At 40.8% G+C, this 19,932-nt stretch overlaps 1 protein-coding gene across 1 annotated transcript; it reads left to right on the top strand.

Annotated features, from left to right (window-relative positions):
- Positions 1–2,857: 2,857 nt before the first annotated feature.
- LOC129840275 (zinc finger protein OZF-like) lies at positions 2,858–13,323 on the top strand. The gene is made up of 2 exons (XM_055908038.1): positions 2,858–3,306; positions 9,680–13,323. Exons 1-2 carry the CDS (start codon positions 3,024–3,026, stop codon positions 10,621–10,623), a joined length of 1,227 nt encoding a protein of 408 aa, XP_055764013.1. The 5' UTR covers positions 2,858–3,023; the 3' UTR covers positions 10,624–13,323.
- Positions 13,324–19,932: the final 6,609 nt, after the last annotated feature.

Here is a 19,932-nt window from a genome sequence, read left to right as displayed (position 1 = left end):
ATGGGGAATGGGTCTCTGAGGGTGTTGTTGTTTTTTTGGAAGGGACAACATTTCTTTGGAACCATCAGGTGACGGCCTAAAAACAAAGATGTCTCAGGAACATGCGGGGAACTAAACAAGAACCTTCAGGGGACCATGACAGAACATCCTATGTTTTAAACGTCATCAGACACAGGAATGTTTTCGCAAAGTTCCCATGAAAACATGTCTAGAATATTAATATTTTATATTCTGAGCACATGGCAACCATGTTCTGTGTATGTTTGGTGTGACGTTGGTGGAATATTCTCCTAACCCTCAGAAAACTGTATACATGAATATTCTTGCAACGTTCCCAGGAAACGTGTCTAGAACATTATCTTATATTCTGAGAAGATGGCAACCATGTTCTGTGTGATGTTGATGGAATACTCTCCTAAACATCAGAAAACTGGACACTGGAATATTCTTGCAACATTCCAATGAAACGTGTCGAGAACATTACTATTGAATATTCTGAGAACATGGTAACCACGTTCTGGGTAAGGTCTGTTTGAATGGTCTCTTAGAAACAGTCCTTGCACATCACTGGATCATTCCTATGAAAACGTTAGGTAATGATCTAATGAGAATCTTAAGGAAATGCAGTCTAAAGTTGTGGGAACGTTTGTTGTTAGCTGGGTATTTCCTTGAGATTCAATTGGCACATGCATTTGTGCTGAGTTGCCATCTTCGAGCACCAGCATTGAGCAAACAGTTGGTGGTTGTATTTGATTAACGTTTATTGAAAAAGTATGGATTTCAGGAAACAAAGAACTACAGAGGACAAATATAGGTACAAGGCAAGAGTTTCATAATTTACATTTTTTAAAGTATTGACCTTAGGCTAATCAATGTAGTCGGAGCTGAATTCCACAAAGCCTGGTCTCTGCTCAACTCCGTTGTTGGGAGTTCATCAGAAACGTCATTCACCATGGAGTTGAGTTTAGTCATCTATATAATGCGCTTCCCAATTTAGTTAGTGTCTGAGCTTGACGTGAATTTATTAATATGATAGTAAATTTTGGACTTTCAAAATGTCTTTTTTTTAGGTATTTACTGATATTGACACGATGAGGGTGCTCAACCTTTTTTGTGTGTGTACACGCACGCGTCTCATCTTCCCCCTCTCCTTTCAGTAACACTGCAACGAACTGGGCGCCAGCCTGGCCTCCGCCAGCTCCTCTTCTGAGGATTCTTACCTGCAACAGATAACAAGAACAGCCAGCAGAGCCACTGCCTGGATCGCTGGAGTCAACCTCCAGGTGAGAGAAAGGGTCCCCTGACAACGTGACGTGAGCACAACGTTTTTGGTCCCAGAGTTTTTCACTCGTGTCACATGGTCAGGAAAAACTCTTGGGTTTAAGCAAAAATAGTTCTGATTCTTTACTCAGCAGCTAGGCATGATATCAGATCTGTTAGTGGTAAGGGACAGCAGTGCAGCTGTAAGTAGCCTAGTGGTTAAGAACAGACCGTTAAGAGCGTTTGGCCAGTAACGGTAACTGAAAGGTTGCTGGTTCGAAACCCCGAGCTAAATAAGTGAAAAAAAAACTGCCATTGTGCATTTGAGCAAGGTACTTAACCCTAATTTCTCCTGTAAGTCATGTTATTATTATTTTTTTTACTACAACAGCTGGTTCAGCCAGAGCACTGCAACCAGCAACTACTTTATTTATTTAACCTTTACTTGTGTTACCTTGAAAATGAATGGCAGGTAGCCTGGTCTCAGAACTGTATGACGGATTAAAATATGGCAGATAAAACTACTAAAATGGCACATTTTGGTTTTTCCTTTTGTAGTGGGCCAGGGCTTGAGGAACCTCACACGTGGCACACAATACCCATTCATTTGCGCATGTTAGACCATAAAATGCTTCACAATGTTGACTATCTTGTTAGCAACACACAATTCAGTACATGAAGATTTTTCACTGCTTTGAACATTTGCTTTATTTTACTGCAAACTGTAAGCTACTTTAAATAAGTGTTCGCCAACAGGTTAAATGTGTTGTAATTTCTATAAAAATGTATTTCTATGTACTTAAACTGGTATTATTGTTTTCAAGTAAAACACTTAAAAAAAAAAAGTATATACAGTATATATATATATATGACATTGTATGGGCTAGTACTTTCAGGAAGATAACAGTATTGTCTACGATCATCTATGGCCTTTGAAAGGGATAATATGACAACAAAAAACATTGGATATGGTGCTTTTGGCTGACAGCATAAAATGGGATGAGAAAAGATTTAAGATGAGAACAGAAAGTCTGTAGAATCCACCATTTATTTATTGAGCCTCAATTTACCTGTTTACTGAGACATGTCTCAGGCTCGGCCAAGGCTCTGTTAAATACAGTAAAGGGTGTAGACTGGATATAGGGGTGTGTTTAGATGAGAAATTTTGCATGGAATGTTTTTACAGCCTTATTTGGATAAGAGGGTTTCCAGTAAGTGATGGCGTAAAAAAGACTGACCATATTCTATATCTATGGTAAAAACAATAAGCATATGTACTAGAAATGAACAATATTAATAATGTTTTTCTTAAGATCTTGAGACTAATACAACCTCTTAGTTTGTCTGAGGTTAAGATTATTCCAGTGCTAAATCCTTTATTCAAGTTGATAACCAGTAACCATAATAAAAAACATTATTTACTCTTATTAATCAATGATTCTGCAAACCATAGGCATAATTCCTACTGTCAGACAATACACCAAATTCAATTAGTGCTCAAAGATTTGACTCTGAGTAATGCGCCTCCTAGTCTCCACGCGGTAGGTGGCGCTTTCTAACTTTTTGTCTATCTAAAATCTGACCGGATGTGCTCCCAAGAAAGAACACAGTTATCAAAGATGGCGAAACATTGATAACAAGAAGCCATATGTTCTTTACAAATATGACTATTTCGTGAATAAGCTGCTGCTGCAAAAAAACGTTTGGAATCATCATAGCTAGCTAAGTAATTGTGACCGGTTAAAAAAAAACAAGGGCTGAAAATGTCGGAGACGAGTGTTTTGCATCAACGGATAAGCTCCGTCATGGACATTCTAACCTCCGCTGCCGTGACAGAGATTTGCAAGTTAGTAGAGGATTGCTGTGGAGCGTTAAGTGTAGAAGTCTTTCAAAGCAAAGAGCAAATCAAAATGCTAGAGAAGCAACTCAGCCTGACCAAGTCGAGGTACAGGTCGGTGAGTGGCAAAGAAGGACAGACGCTTGTTACCAGTGGTTCATCGAGAACCAACAGTCCTTCCGGCAATTCCCCCGCGTCTGATGATGAAGGTGGGCAATCGATTTGTAACTGTCTTTAGGGTTGTTAAACGGGTGGGCCTAATCCTGAATGCTGATGGGTTAAATCTGCATTCCAGCCGTTGTCTATTTAAGCAATAAGGCCTGAGGGGTGTGGTATATGGCTAATATACCACGTGTAAGGGCTGTTCTTGAACACTCAACCCGGAGTGCCTGGATACAGCCCATAACCGTGGTGTATTGGCCATATACCACAAACCCCTGAGGTGCCTTATTGCTATTATAAACTGGTTACCAAGGCAATTAGAGCAGTAACGATACATATTTTGTCATACCTGTGGTATAGGTCTGATGTATCACGGCTGTCAGCCAATCAGCATTCAGGGCTCTAACCGTCCTGTTGCCACAGGCATTTTAACGTCATAGATTTAGCCAATTTACTCTTTTCCATCTGACTGTGCGATCCACTGTCTCATCAGCCCAGCCAGGCAATTTATAAACTTGGATCGCCACTATAAAAAGCATCTAGACATTATCTCACATTTCTTTTAGACTAACATTTTGTTTTCAACAGGGGAGATTTGTGTATATACCTTGCTGTCTGTTTCTCGACATTTGCGAAATTGTTTCAATATTCAAATTCGATCTCCTGCTGTCCCATAGTAATGAACGTGTCGGGACGAGACAGACAGGCAGGCAGTGTTTCTCAGCCAGTCGAAATCATGAATCAACTGGCATAATTTTTTATAAATATATATAAATAAAAATGAAAAAATATAAAACGAAACGTAGTGCCGCTAGTTTGCAGACTTTCCAGCTTCAGTTTGAAGTGATTGTGTTGCTGTGTCGTTGGCTAGCTCCTCTGAACAAGTGGCCTGACGAGAGAGCACATTTTCTATACCAGGCGAAATTGTGCCTCATTAGCTCGTTATGGGTGTATCCAAATAAATGTCACTAGAAAACAGCTTATGCAAATGCGGCTACGTTGCTGTTCTGGCTGCACTGTTTGACGTGACTGTAAATGATCCTTAGTTGGCTAGCTAGCAAGGAAGGGATAAGAACATATACAGTGAAACATTTAGAACAAACAACTGGGTCACGTCCATAGATACAGAACAAAAAGACTGATTGACTGGGTCGTGTCTCTGTCAACCGAACCAATAGAACGAACAACTGCCCCCGGCTTGGATAGCAACCCTAGATTTGTGTCGTCGGGACTATATCTTGTGGAAAGATGAAATAGTATGAATAAATTGATCAAAATAACGTTTTAACGAAAATGTCAGTCATTATTTCAATATGTTGGTAACCTGTTGTATAAAAGTGATAATTCCCTCAAAGCTGGTGTTTGGAGGATATATTGTCACGGTTTGCAACACATAAGAAAAATCTCATGGCCGCCGCAGTGCAATTTAGAAGTAGCCCAAAGACGCGTGACCAATACATTTTCACCTGCGACATCATTTTCTAAGTAGCCAAATTTGACAGGAAAACTACTGACATGTCAACCCTTTCTTCTTCGGTGTTTAACGGCAGTTGGCATCCAGTGTTTATGGTGCATTACCGCCACCAACTGAACTGGTGTGAAATAATTCAACTCCATTCTGTTGGGGGGGGGGGGGGGGTTACATAGCTCCCTCCCCAGACTCTGGGGCCTGAGAGGGTGATACTGCTCATGCTAGTCAACACGTCACATGCACACTTCTACAACACATTAGATGATCTCCTCCACAACACGGACATCTCAACTTTTCCCTTCTGCATACACTTTCCGCTTGTCCAAAAGCTTTAGGGGCTACACTGCATCACTCTTGGCACAAATGGTCTGACATGATCATTCACATATCCCAACTTCACCGAGGTAGGGAGGGACTCCGCTTAAAAAAACTAAAGGACGTGCCTCACTTTCTCTCCATTAACCACTCAATTTGCCCGACGTGCGTCAACCACTCAAGGGATATTCTTCTTTTCTTTAACGTCAACTCCCTGTGACACACCCAATATTACCCCCTTAATCTGAGTTTTCACATTGACGGGCGCCCTGCTCAAATCCGCTCTTTCTGCTCCGCGGAAGTACAAGAAATCCAAACTAGCTCACTTCTCCTGATCCTCACAGCTTTAACTTGACCTAATACCTTTCCCACCTTTTAAATCTAATCAAATGTTATTTGTCACATGTGCCAAATACTATTACTACTACTACTACAGTGAAAGGCTTACTTACAAGCCCTTAACCAACAATGCAGTTTTAAGAAAATACCAAAAAAGGATAAGAATAACAAATAGTTAAAGAGCAATTGCAGGGCTATATACAGGGGGGTACCGGTACAGTCAATGTGCGGGGGGCACCAGTGTCGAGGTGAGGTAATTATGTACATGTAGGTGGAGTTATTAAAGGAGCTATGCATAGATAATAACAGAGTAGCAGTGGGTGTGTGTGTGTGGGGGGGTGGTGTCTGAGTAGCCATTTGATTAGCTGTTTGGAGTCTTATGTCACCTCTTCTCCTTTGACGTTGAGACTGGTGTTTTGCGGGTACTATCAAATGAAGCTGCCAGTTGAGAACTTGTGAGGCATCTGTTTCTCAAACTAGACACTCTAATGTACTTGTCCTCTTGCTCAGTTGTGCACCGGGGCCTCCCACCTCCCACTTTCTATTCTGGTTAGAGACAGTTTGCGCTGTTCTGTGAAGGGAGTAGTACACAGCGTTGTACGAGATCTACAGTTTCTTGGCAATTTCTCGCATGGAATAGCCTTAATTTCTCGCATGGAATAGCCTTCATTTCTCAGAACAAGAATAGACTGACGAGTTTCAGAAGAAAGGTCGTTGTTTCTGGCCATTTTGAGCCTGTAATCGAACCCACAAATGTTGATGCTCCAGATACTCAACTAGTCTAAAGAAAGCATACCACTGCTGGCTTGCTTCTGAAGCTAAGCAGGGTTGGTCCTGGTCAGTCCCTGGATGGGAGACCAGATGCTGCTGGAAGTGGTATTGGAGGGCCAGTAGGAGGCACTCTTTCCTCTGGTCTAATAAAATATCCCAATGCCCCAGGGCAGTGATTGGGGACACTGCCCTGTGTGTAGGGTGCCGTCTTTCGGATGGGACGTTAAACGGGTGTCCTAACTCTCTGAGGTCATTAAAGATCCCATGGCACTTATCGTAAGAGTAGGGGTGTTAACCCCGGTGTCCTGGCTAAATTCCCAATCTGGCCCTCAAACCATCATGGTCACCTAATAATCCCCAGTTTACAATTGGCTCATTCATCCCTCTCCTCTCCCCTGTAACTATTCCCCAGGTCGTTGCTGCAAATGAGAACGTGTTCTCAGTCAACTTACCTGGTAAAATAACGGTAAAATAAAAATAAATAAATAAAAAGGCCAGTTTTATTGCTTCTTTTAATCAGGGCAACAGTTTTCAGCTGTGCTAACATAATTGCAAAAGGGTTTTCTGATGATCAAATAGCCTTTTAAAATGATAAACTTGGATTAGCTAACACAACGTACATTGGAACACAGGAGTGATGGTTGCTGTTAATTGGCCTCTGTACGCCTATTTAGATATTCCATTAAAAATCAGCTGTTTCCAGCTACAATAGTAATTTACAACATAGTAACTTAAAACATTAACAATGTCTACAATTTGCTGTTATTTAATAGACAAAAATGAGCTTTTCTTTCAAAAACAAGGACATTTCTAAGTGACCCCCAAACTTTTGAATGGTAGTGTACATCTCTTTTCCATAAGATATGTTTGAATTTTCAAAAATAATTTTCATTGGGAAGGCAGATAAAAGCATTTTTATCAAAAGCAATGACGTTTGCATTTGAAAACACAGAATCCTACTCATTACTCCATGTGTTTCGAGCCGACTTCACCGCGGGCTTTGAACGGGGCATCTGGATCATGCCCGGGAGACAGACAGTTTCCAAAAAGAATGTAATGGACTTTCACCCATTGCAAAACACGCTTACCCGGGCCAGATGAGTTAAATCCCCTCACTAGTCAAGAAATGGTCACGTCAGGGGTCGCCTTCCCCTGCTCAGACCTTGCATGCATCATCCAATGGCTGTGTGTCACGTCAACGACGGTGTCATCGACTGACAGATTGCTATAACATATGATGTGGTTAGCTGCTACTGTAAAATACCTATCAAGGCGTTGTAAGATCTGGCAGGCCTCTCACTCACACACCACTTTATTCCTAATTATCCCAACTGACAAATCAAGGAGATTAAAATACGGCTAGTTTTTAAAAGATTTTGTCAAAATCAATGGGTTGATTTAGTATTCGCTATCTCGCTCAAACTAGCTTGCCTGCTCCATAGAAAGCTGCTCTATCCGCACTGTTGGGGAAGTAATTTAATGAGCTAAATGTGAGAGGAAAATTTGTCTTTTACAGGTAAAAAAAGAAGAACAATATGAACGGTACTTTTTTGGTTTGAACCGGTTCAGAATTGTATTTTGCTGGGTGGAACAGTGGAACGGAATGACAATATAGTGGTTCTGTTCAGAACAAAACGATTGGGAAATCATTTTGGGTCCAACCCCTGGTTAGGATAGTTAGGAGTTTGTTATCTGAGCCATATCTCGCGCCGGCTGTCCTGATCGTGGCATAGCACTGTTCTGACTAGAGCGAGAAGTAGTGAACATCTAGTCGGATTCTTATGGCTAGCAAGCTCCCACTGGTCCGCCACACTAGGACTGTGAAATGAGCAACATTAACAATGGGTAACAATAGTGGAATCAAATGTTCGCCTCCAAATTAAAAGTCCTGTATTGAAAACGATGCAAACGGATACAATAAATGTGTTGAACAATGTTGGAATGTCGTTACATAATTTCAACAAAAGACAAATTCCTTTATTTGACAACAAACTTTTTTTGTTGTTAATCTCACTCTGAATGCATTTGACTGTATGATTGCATACACTGTAAGTAGTCCCTCTGTCATACAGTTGCAGGCCCGTATGAGCTGCTGATGGCAGACCACTGATGGCAAGCTACCTCCATATAGCCTGAATACTAGTAATGGGGGGGGGAAATGGATACAATTACACATGGGTACATTATTTGACAGATATTGGATAGTTTTGACTATTGCAATATTGTTGCGCCAGTTTGCTCTACCTTTTTTCAGCACTTTTATTTCCTTGACTGATCCAAACTTGTTTTCTCGTGGATCTGTCGTCCCTCTGCAGCAGACATATCGTGAGCAAGATGTTTGGACGGTAATAGTCACAGTATTGAATCGCGAGAATCGACTTGCATATCGTATCGGCACCTAAGTATCGTGATCGTATCGTGAGGTCCCTGGCAATTCCCAGCCCTACTGACTTACCCAGCCAAACGCCACACCCACTAGTATTTCTTCTCCACGATGAGTCAGGATTTGCTTTGGTCCCAGAAACCAATGGGTTGGGCCAGATGGGGCCTACATGAATCATGAATCACCACATTGGCTTTGATTCTCTGATTGGTTGGAGATGATCCAGTCACTGAAGTGAGTTTTCGAAAACGCCCCCTCATTTTAAAGTTAGCACAAAAAATTATAGGATGTCTGTTTCAGAATGTGTGGAGCTGTCAATAAATCAGTGGAATTAAATTCAGGTTTGAGACGTCAGGCAAACCTCCCTCCACAGACATTTCCAGTCAAATATCAGGTCTGATCAGGGGTTTGGGCTTTGTCCGCTCTAGGATTCTAACTCTACAATCAATAGTGCAGGTTTCATATAGCGAGAGAAATTTAAGAAGTAATTTGCAGTCAATAATAATAATTTTAAATATGAATAGAATAAGCACTATCAAATCCATGTTTATTAAGTACAACCTCTGTAGACGTTCTCTCGTGGACAGACTACATAAACATAAATGATACCGCAGATGTCTTCGTACTATGGGCACTGATAGCTAACGAGCAGGAATAGTTCTGGTGCTTGGATTTTTCCTCGCTATTTTTGGGGGACAAATCACGATTTCACAGGTGGATAGCATCTTTAGAATTTCGGGAGGGGACTTTTGGCCCGTAACTTGCAAAGAGAGAGGGTGGAGCTCCTTGTTCTTGTATCTCTTCTCTTAACACGTATGGACCCAGAACTTAATCGACCAGCGATTACTGAAGACAAAGTTGCTCGCTGTACTACCCTTGTGTTTTTTATGGATCATTAGTGTTGTTTCGACCAGTAATGAGCTATGCCCTCTCCATTATAATCATTAGAGTCAGATTGCGGCTGTTGGTATAAATGATTGGCCCAAACAGTTTGCGTATATAATAGTCAATCAACAACAGCACAGATGAGTGCGAAGTCCTGAACATAGGCGATCTTAGACCCCATTTATCTTATGTCAGATCATCAGTACCTAGCTCATCAGTTTATAACTTCTAACTCATCTTTTCTCCTTCCCTTCAGATTTCCAGCAGTTCATTGTCTCTGAAGTGGAGTTTCCCCCTGAGCAGCAGCATTATAGGCAGGATTGGAGCCCTGATCTGGGGCAAGATGACTGGAACCCCATTAAAGAGGAACAGGAGGAATTCAGGATCATCCAGGAGGAGGAAGACTCTGTATTCACTCCTGCCTGGGTGAAAAGTGACTATGATCAGTACCCAACTCAGTCCTCACAAACCCAAAGTGAAGAATACAAAGACAGAATGGCCTTTACTGAAGAGTTCAAAACAGAACCTAAGGTAGATGATTCCCCAGAGCCAACCAGTGATTCTCAGCCCCAGTGCAAATTGAAGAAGACATGGACAGAAAAAGGACAAAGCTCGAATGGTGGAGAATCCCTGGATCTGAAATCACCAGTGCAAAGGAGAAGTCACACAGAAGATACATCATTTTGCTGTAGTGATTGTGGTGAATGTTTCACTCAGATGGGAGAACTGGATTCTCATATGAGGACCCACATACGGGAGAAATCGTATCACTGTCAGGATTGTGACAAAGTATTCACTCGGCTTGACCGCTTCAAATTGCATAGGAAGGCCCACACAGGAGAGAAACCGCATCGCTGTGGTGAATGTGGCAAATGTTTTTCTCAAGTTGGATATCTGAACTATCACATAAAGACTCACACAGGGGAGAAACCTCATCGCTGTCATGATTGTGGCAAATGTTTCTTTCGAGTTGGTGAGCTGACACTTCATAGGAGGATTCACACAGGCGAGAAACCACATCGCTGCCTGGTCTGTGGCAAATGTTTTGCTCGTCCTAGTAATCTGAGTTCTCACATTAGGATTCACACAGGGGAGAAATCTTATAGCTGTCATCATTGTGGCAAATATTTTCGTCATAAAGGTAATCTGACAACGCATATGAGGATCCACACGAGGAAAATTACATCATTGTCGCTATAGTAGCAGACCTTTCAGCACTGGCGGTAGTCACATGAGGATAATCACATGAGCGACAAACTATATTGCTGTCAGGATTGTTGTAAATATTTCACTAATTGTTTGAATCTGAATCGGCTGGGGAGACGGAGAGGAGAGACCACATTACTGCCATGACTAGAAAATATTTCACGACTGCCTTTTTTTTTTACATTGTGTATGAGACATTCACACGGGAGGAATCTTACAAGTGTCTGTCAAATGCTTAAGTACCAAAAGTGCATTGAATTGTCATCAGAATACACACTGAGAAGAAACTATTTAGGCTAAGTCGTGATTGCTTCACAACAAAGCAAGGCTTAAGCAGACATATGGAGAGAATGTAGGGGAACATGACTGTGCCCTGTGTAGAGAAGGGCATCAGACAGACAAGTTACTATTGTTCATAGTTTTTAACTTGATTATATTAGTCACCTTTTATAACTTGTCATGTGAACCCTTTTTTTATTTTTTTATTTATTTATTTCACCTTTATTTAACCAGGTAGGCAAATTGAGAACACGTTCTCATTTACAATTGCGACCTGGCCAAGATAAAGCAAAGCAGTTCGACACATACAACAACACATAGTTACACATGGAGTAAAACAAACATACAGTCAATAATACAGTGAAAAATAAGTCTATATACAATATGAGCAAGTGAGGTGAGATAAGGGAGGTGAAGGCAAACAAAATATATATATAAATAAATAAAAATATAAAAAGGCCATGGTGGCGAAGTAAATACAATATAGCAAGTAAAAAATAACACTGGAATGGTTGGTTTGCAGTGGAAGAAGGTGCAAAGTAGAGATAGAAATAATGGGGTGCAAAGGAGCAAAATAAATAAATACAGTAGGTAAAGAGGTAGTTGTTTGGGCTAAATTATAGATGGGCTATGTACAGGTGCAGTAATCTATGAGCTGCTCTGACAGGCAATCACTACAATATCTGTCAAATAATTGGTCCAACGATAGTGATACAATTATCTTGATCTGATGAAATCCACGTTGATGCAAGCTGTTACCGAGTCTAGCTCAAATGGTCACTTAAACTGGTCCTATTGAATCCAGTAGAAACCATTAGATTCCAGTTCAGCCCACTAGACACCAGTAGCCATTCTCCACCTGAACAAACTGGATTTTCACCTAGGGAATTGATACATTGTTCATGTATGCATGTATAATACCTACTTCGGTGTGTAGTTATTGTGTTTTGCCCCCTATTGAGTACCGTCGTCCTTGTAAATCATGATAAAACATTTTATGGAAAAGTTATAGAATGATTTCTTGAAAAGAGTGGGAGCCCTGTTAAAAAAACGAAAGAAATATCAGAATTACTTCGAGGTCCGTGTGTTTTATAACTAGTATAAGATATGTTGATAATAATCATTTTAGCCTTTATTATTCATTTTACAGTTTCACGTGACATGACTAACTTTGAAATAATTACACTTGACCCGGAAGTGCTTCATTACTCTTGTAGGCTTCACGGGTGACGGAACGCAACGCGAGCTAGCCATTGGCATTATCTGAAAAATGTCTAAATTGGAGTTGTTGAGAGTGATTTTTAACCAACGATGTACAGGCGCTGCGGATGAGATATTCAGAGCCGTTGCAAAAACGATATCAGAGTACCAGGACAACGTTTATCTATCGAAAGAGGACAACAGACGTCTACAGGGGCTGCTTGACATCATCCTGAAACCTGAGATAAAGTTGTATAAAGCAGGTTTGTTACTTTTTTCCCCCTCTGTTATTCAACATTCATTTTTATAAACATTGACAATTGACAGTTTAATTCGGTTAGCAGGAAGCTAAGCAACGTTTTTTTGATACCTAGGCTACATCTAGCAAGCTCACGCTGGGTCACTAGCAGGCCGGCCTCTGCATAGCCTGAACAACCGCTTGTGATCGCTGCAAGGTTATTATAGTTTTGTGATTTAATATTCGTTTTTTATTTTTATTAGAAATTCAGTTCGTTTTTAGACTTGATTTGCTAATTTTTATTTTGTTTGAGTTTTGATAGAAATGTTTATTTCGTTTTTATATTTAGTAGCCTGTGTGTGGGAGGCCAGGAGACATTTGTTGTTGGCCTATAGTTTTTTTTTGTCATGTCACTTCTGGGTGCTGTAATATATAAGGTGATGGGCCTGGACCACAGACATAACATCTCTATCTGTGTCACGATGGCATCTGTGAGAGAATGGGCAGTGCCGTCGAGGCCATCTCGTCTAAAAAGTCAATTTTCTTCTTCATGAGTAAAATTCATAGGGCGATTATTCCTGATGACCTGGCATCAGGACTCTCACTGAGTCATCAGGAAGGAACAGACAATGAATTGGGAAGTTAATTAAATCAAAATGGTGTAAGTCCTCAAAGACACTGCCCATGCTAGCACATGCTTTTAGCCAGTAGAGGCGACTCCATGCAACGTGAGGGCCGGGACATAGGTTTGGTTTCAATTATATATCAATCCGAATGTGACTTGGATTGAAAGGATAAGCGCCTAGACTGGTGAAAGAAAACTCTTTCCCAAGTTTACACCAATCCAATGCCTTTAACTTTAGTTGTAAGAATAATTAAGTCCCTTAACCTGACAGAGTGGAAAAAACTAATTAAGTCATGGTACATTTGACATGTTATGTTTATGTAATATTAAACATGTACAGTGCATTTGGAAAGTATTCAGACCCCTTGACTTTTTCCACATTTCGTTACATTACAGCCTTATTCTAAAACAGATTAAATAATTTCACCCCCCCCATCAATCTACACACAATACCCTATAATGACGAAGAAAAAACAGGTTAACATTTATGCAAATTATTAAGAGTAAAAAAAAAAACTATCACATTTACATAAGTATTCAGAGAAGAATGGGAGAAACTCCCCAAAAACATGTATGCCAAGCTTGTAGCTTCACACCTAAGAAGACTCGAGACTGTAATCGCTGCCAAAAAGTGCTTCAACAAAGTACTGAGTAAAGGGTTTACTCAGTACTTTGTTGAAGCACTTTTTGGCAGCGATTACAGTCTCGATTCTTCTTAGGTGTGAAGCTACAAGCTTGGCATACATGTTTTTGGGGAGTTTCTCCCATTCTTCTCTGCACAGCCTCTCAAGCTTTGTCAGGTTGGATGGAGAGCGTTGCTGCACAGCTATTTTCAGGTCTCTCCAGAGATGTTGGATTGGGTTCAAGTCTGGCCTCTGGCTGGGCCACTCAAGAACATTCAGAGACTTGTCCCGAAGCCACTCCTGTGTTGTCTTGGCTGTGTGCTTAGAGTTTTTGTCCTGTTGGAAGCTGAACCTTCGCCCCAGTCGGAGGTCCTGAGCGCTCTGGTGCAGGTTTTCATCAAAGATCTCTGTACTTTGCTCCGTTCATCTTTCCCTCGACCCTGACTAGTCTCCCAGTCCCTGCCGCTGAAAAACATCCCCACAGCATGATGCTGCCGCCACCATCGTAGGAATGGTACCAGGTTTCCTGCAGACGTGATGCTTGGCATTCAGGCCAAATAGTTAAATCTTGTATCTCATGGTCTGAAAGTCCTTTGGGTGCCTTTTTGTCAAATTCCAAGCGGGCTGTCATGTGCCTTTTACTGAGGGGTGATTTCCATCTGGCCACTCTACCATAAAGGCCTGATTGATGGAGTGTTGCAGAGATGGTTGTCTTTCTGGAAGGTTCTCCCATTTCCACAGAGGAAGTCTGGAGCTCTGTCAGAGTGACTATCGGGTTCTAGGTCGCCTCCCTGACCAAGGCCTTTCTCACCCGATTGCTCAGTTTTTGGCCGAACCGCCAGCTCTAGGAAGAGTGTTGCTTCCAAACTAATTACATTTTAAAGAAAGACGGAGGCCACCGTGCTCTTGGGGACCTTCAATGCTGCAGCCATTTTTTTGGTACCCTTCCTCAGATGTGTTCCTCGACATAATCCTGTCTCGGAGTTCTTCTGAGAATTTCTTCCACCTCATGGCTTGGTTCTTGCTCTGACATGCACTGTCATCTGTACGAAGTCTGTTTTTACATCCATTGAAAATGACAATTCCTCAATGTATTTAAAAAAAAATATTCCCAGCTCTCCCTTTCGATAACCACTCAGCGTGAAAGTAAAAAGTGTCATTCTCTGATCCAGTGGAAACATCATAGAATAGGCCTACCTGATTACTTCTTGTTCCTTGCGCAAATAACCTACAGCTTGGTCTGCATGGGAAACTTAGGGCCGAGATTATTTTTTACAATATTGCAAGGAACTTCAGGTTGGCCCCAGGCTTTCGCAGATTCTGCCATTACTCTCCGGAAGTTGCCGGTAATAGGCTACACGAGGAGTAGGCAACCTTTCTCATGTGGAATGCCAATTTATCTTATCGATCTGCGTGAAAGTTATGGTTTTCATATGCACATTTTCGTGGAACAGTTGTTTCATTTAGTTTATAATAACATCTTCATATCTCAAAATCATTGTCATGTGGTCAGTCAATTGTATCTAAATGAAAATTATACAAACCTAAAAAACATAACTTATATTTCCATTGCCAACTATGTAAAAATAGACTAGAAAGCCTCCACAAAAGAATATGCTGCTAAAAATAAATATCCTATAAATCACATTGTCTATGCATGGCCTGTCTGCAACAAACTTGAAACATTGTTTAAACTACTAACTGCACCAGGCCGACAGGAGGTGCAAATAAAAAATAAAACAGTCCAGATTGCTTTTCGTGTACTCCCACTTTTCTGCATCAAAGTGGACACACTAGGGGAAGGTCATTGTTACACCAGACACAAAGAATCACATCACGGCATCCTTGTGATTCCCAACTGTCCCATAATTTGGTAGCAGTACTCACGAAACGAGGTTTGAGAGTGTAGGTATCATCAGCTTTTTGACAGAGGTAATGACAACCTGTAAACCTTTCTTGGTCTGGGCACTTCATCTTGGGCTCTCCAAAGGTCCAGGGCATGAATTAGCCCGTACATATAAGAGCAGTAACCAGTGGAGCTAGCATAAAACGGTATGTTTGTTAAAGTCAAATTGGTTGTTAACGTTAGCATTACAGCTGATGTTGTACACAATATAGTATGCGCTTGCTTTTTAAATGATGGTGAGACATACCCTGCAGCGCAGGAACATGCTCCAGTTCATTCCCCTTTGCCTCGATTGTCAGCTGGTGGGGGGTTTTCTCTCTTACTGGGACCGGTAGGCGTTTGACTCTTAGTCCTCATTTAATTTAATTCAGACAAAACCTTTTCATCGTTAAAATATAACTGCGTCACCAGCGGTTATGGATGAAGACAAATGTGCGTTTGAGTATGTTTCTTAACGTGTTGAAACGTTTTTTTTGTTGCTCCTTGCTGCAACGAGCAAGATGTTGTAGAAAACAAGTCTACAGTTGCCTAGGCAACACCCCCCTCCATGCAGCACACGTACAAATATAATGAATAGAATGGGCTTGGAATGTAACCCTGTCAATTTGACTGGTATACTCATGGGTACACTCACAATGACAATTTATTAGTTTGTTCTTGTATGCCCAGAAGACCTATTTTGTTTACAAATTTACGAAGAAGATTGAAAGCTGTATTTATTTTTTATGTATACAGTAACTAAGATACTGTTTAAAAGGGCGTACAGGTCTGCTCTGACTTTACACGGTTATTGTTCTATTTAGTTATTAATACTTATTTCCCCAAAAAGATCTTAGGAACGTGTATATGTAAAACGTTTTTTTATTCAATTATTTTATGATCAGTTTTCATATGCACTTAAAATAGTCGGTACCCTTTTATTGAAATTATTATTTTGTATTTTATTTCTCAGGATAGTTCCTGATTACACTAAAGAGGGGTTTTAATCTCTCTTACTACAAGAACCCTTGGTTTGGTCTTGAACATAATTTTCAGTTGAGTTTCATTTCAAAGCCGGATAACGTCTAGCTCAAAGTTTATGGAATAAGCTATTTTCACTTTAAATTGACTTAAATGGTGCAGATCTCGGTTTTTTAAAAAATATATATTTTTTAAAAAACACTCACAATGACTAACTGGTATTGTCATGCAATAATTTCCATGGCAATGTAGAATGTTCATTCAAATGATGTTAACTGCTGTGGCTCATGCAAAGTGTGCTGTATTCACTAAAGCCTTGCTCCCATTTATCTATTTTTTTAGCTACACAGCCAGCTTAAACTCTTCCACTAAATGTTCCATAAACCAGGCTGGACCTGTCTTAATTAAGTCCATTTAAAGACATGCACCGGCACTTTGGTGACTGTCTTTTTTAAACCTCCCACTTTTGACTGGATGTTTAAATGTTTACCTCATACATGCATAATCTGATCATAATGACTTTTTTACCTCGATTAAACCACTAAATCTGAAGTTTTAAAGCAACTGTTTTTCTGGATGCTGTGCTGCACCATTTTCCCTACATTTTCCCCCACGTGGGCCAACCCCTATTTGAGTTCTAGCCAATGAGCTTCAGCCCCTCGTCATTTGAGACAGTGACAGCTAGAGAGCAAAGGTGTGGTACACATGTGACATAGTATGCAATTTTCGGGGACCACTTTTGGCTCGTGAGCACTACTGTCAGAACTACTGGTTAAGAAGTGTACAAAAGTACAGGAGAATCTCTTTAATCAGAACTGTAACAAAAGACACAGGATACAAAAGGTAAGTACCATAGGTTGCAATTATAAAAGCAGTTCAATTCTGATATTTTTTTCACTAATCGAATCAGCTCTGAAAAAGATCTGATGTGATTGGTCAGAAGACCAATTGGTGGAAAAGGTATCAATTGGCTGCCTGTGTAAACACAACCATATTGGGGTTCGACTAAGCTAACGTATTGAATTGTTTTAAGAGGGTCATACCAAGGATCACTTAGCTATTTGATTTTAAATTTTAGGTATAAAAAAAGTATACTTTTTTGGGGGGGATGAAATGAAATGAAATGTCTGTCCTATATCAGGGATATAAGAAGTATTCTGATTTTTTTGGGGAACATATTTAACCCCTTAGGCACTAAACTTTTTGCATAAATGTTTTTAACCTGGTACCAGGCTACCTTCATACGAGGCTCGTGTGCGTCCTAGAGTGATTGGTCATCCAAAATTCCATGACCGTCACAGCCCTATCGAATATTAATGCCCGTTACGTTTAGTTAGGTAGCTCCAGTCGGCTGTACCAAACTGGAGTTTTTCCTCCATCTTTTTAAATATTGAGCTAACATGCACTTTTACTTCCATGACTGATCAAAAACTCAAATGTTCTTATGCTCTCTCTCTCTCTGCAGCAGACATACAGTATATTGAGCATTATGCTTGGAACATCGAATCACAATACATATCGTATCGGCACCTAAGAATCGTGAGAAACCTGAATTCCCAGCCCTAATGCCTACCCAACTAGCAAGCTTCACTGGGCCACTAGCAGCCCACCTCTGCATAATTTGTAGCCTGGACAGCCACTAGTGGTCACTGTTTACCGGTCTTTGAGAGTTCCAATATCATTTAGAAGGACATTGTACATTGACATTGTACATTCCCTGCTACCAGAGAATACATTTAACATCCTCCATTCAGACTGCAAAAGAAACCTGTCTCCTCACTAACTTAAATGTATAGAGGCAAAAAAACAAAAACGGGCGGAATATGCCTCCTGTCTTAATAAAACACTATTTTACACGACAATAGGGCAGATCAAAAGTTCAAGGCCATATCCTCTGAAGTCAACAATTATTTGATTTGGCATTACTGAAAGGTGATTTGGCATTGCACAGTTGCCTCTATCCCTTGCATAGATTGTTAGCTTGTTGTGGTATAAGTTTGCAGACTACTTTCAAGGTGAGGAACCAACTTGCATTACGCTGTAAAAGGCTGAACCTATCCCGTAACAGAGACCCCATTGTCTTACGTCAGATAGCACAAAAATCATCTACACTGTTGGTTGAAGGACGAGCACCGCCTGACAAGACAATTCAGACACCCCTATCTTATCAGCTTTTCAGTTGTAATTCATCCTTTTTCCTTCCCTTCAAATTTCCAGCAGTTCATTGTCTCTGAAGTGGAGTTTCACCCTGCACAGCAGCATTGTAAGCAGGAGTTGAGCCCCAGTCTGGGGCAATTTGACTGGAACCCCATTAAAGAGGAACAGGAGGAATTCAGGATCATCCAGGAGGAGGAAGACTCTGTATTCACTCCTGCCTGGGTGAAAAGTGACTATGATCAGTACCCAACTCAGTCCTCACAAACCCAAAGTGAAGAATACAAAGACACAATGGCCTCTACTGAACAGATCAAAACAGAATCTAAGGAAGAAGATTCCACAGAGAAAACCAGTGACTCTCAGCCCCTGCGTAATACGCAGATGCAGACAAAAAAAGTTCTGAAGTTGGGTATCTGAATTATCACGAAGATCCACACATGGGATAAAATATTTAGCTGTAATGATTGTGGCAATTGTTTATTTTGGCACTGGTCTTAAAATCCACATGAGGATTCACATAGGGGAGAATCATATCGCTGCCAGGTCTAGAAAATGTTTTGCTCAGTGATGATTGGGAGTTGTCACATTAGGATTCAAAAAAGGGGGGAAGCCTTGTGGCATGTCATTTCTGCATGGCCATAATCTGACTACGCATATGAGGGAAATCATATTGCTGCTTTAGTAGTAGCAGATCTTTGAGTGCATGTGAGGATAAGCGATACACCATTATGCGGTCAGGATTGTTGTAAACGTTTCACAAATTGTTCCAATCTGAACTGGCATGTGAGACCGAGGGGAGAAACCACATTCTACCATGACTGTTGCACAGCTTTCACAATTGTCTATTATTTGACATTGCATATGGAAATTCACAGGATAAATCTTACACGCGTCTGTCATGCTTTAGTGCCAGAAGTACATTGAATAGTAAGAGAATACCCACTGAGAAAAATACATGCTACAAAGCAATGCCTAAGAGGACACGTGGAAAGAATGCACAGAAACATGACTGTGCCCTGTATAGGGGAAGGGCATCAAACAAGTTTGAGAGGCACATTTAACTTCCACCTGTGAGTGGTGATGACAGTTCTTGGGCGATGAGGATATGACTGGCTGTGTGTAAGACTACCAATATTGTTTAACGTTCAATGTGAACACCGCCAGACAATCGCTGCACAAGTGGGTTCCTATCAAAGCTTGGTGGTGGAGGGATAACCTCTATCTTAATCTGTCCTGTATCAATAAACTCATTCACATCTTTTTCCTCCCTACCACACTTTAGCAGTGGTTCATTCTCATTTAGAACAAAAATATT

Source organism: Salvelinus fontinalis, chromosome 41 (assembly GCF_029448725.1).
Source record: "Salvelinus fontinalis isolate EN_2023a chromosome 41, ASM2944872v1, whole genome shotgun sequence".
NCBI classification, from domain to species: domain Eukaryota; kingdom Metazoa; phylum Chordata; class Actinopteri; order Salmoniformes; family Salmonidae; genus Salvelinus; species Salvelinus fontinalis.
Note: the sequence above shows the minus strand (reverse complement) of the source record. Positions and strands in the feature narration are given on the sequence as shown.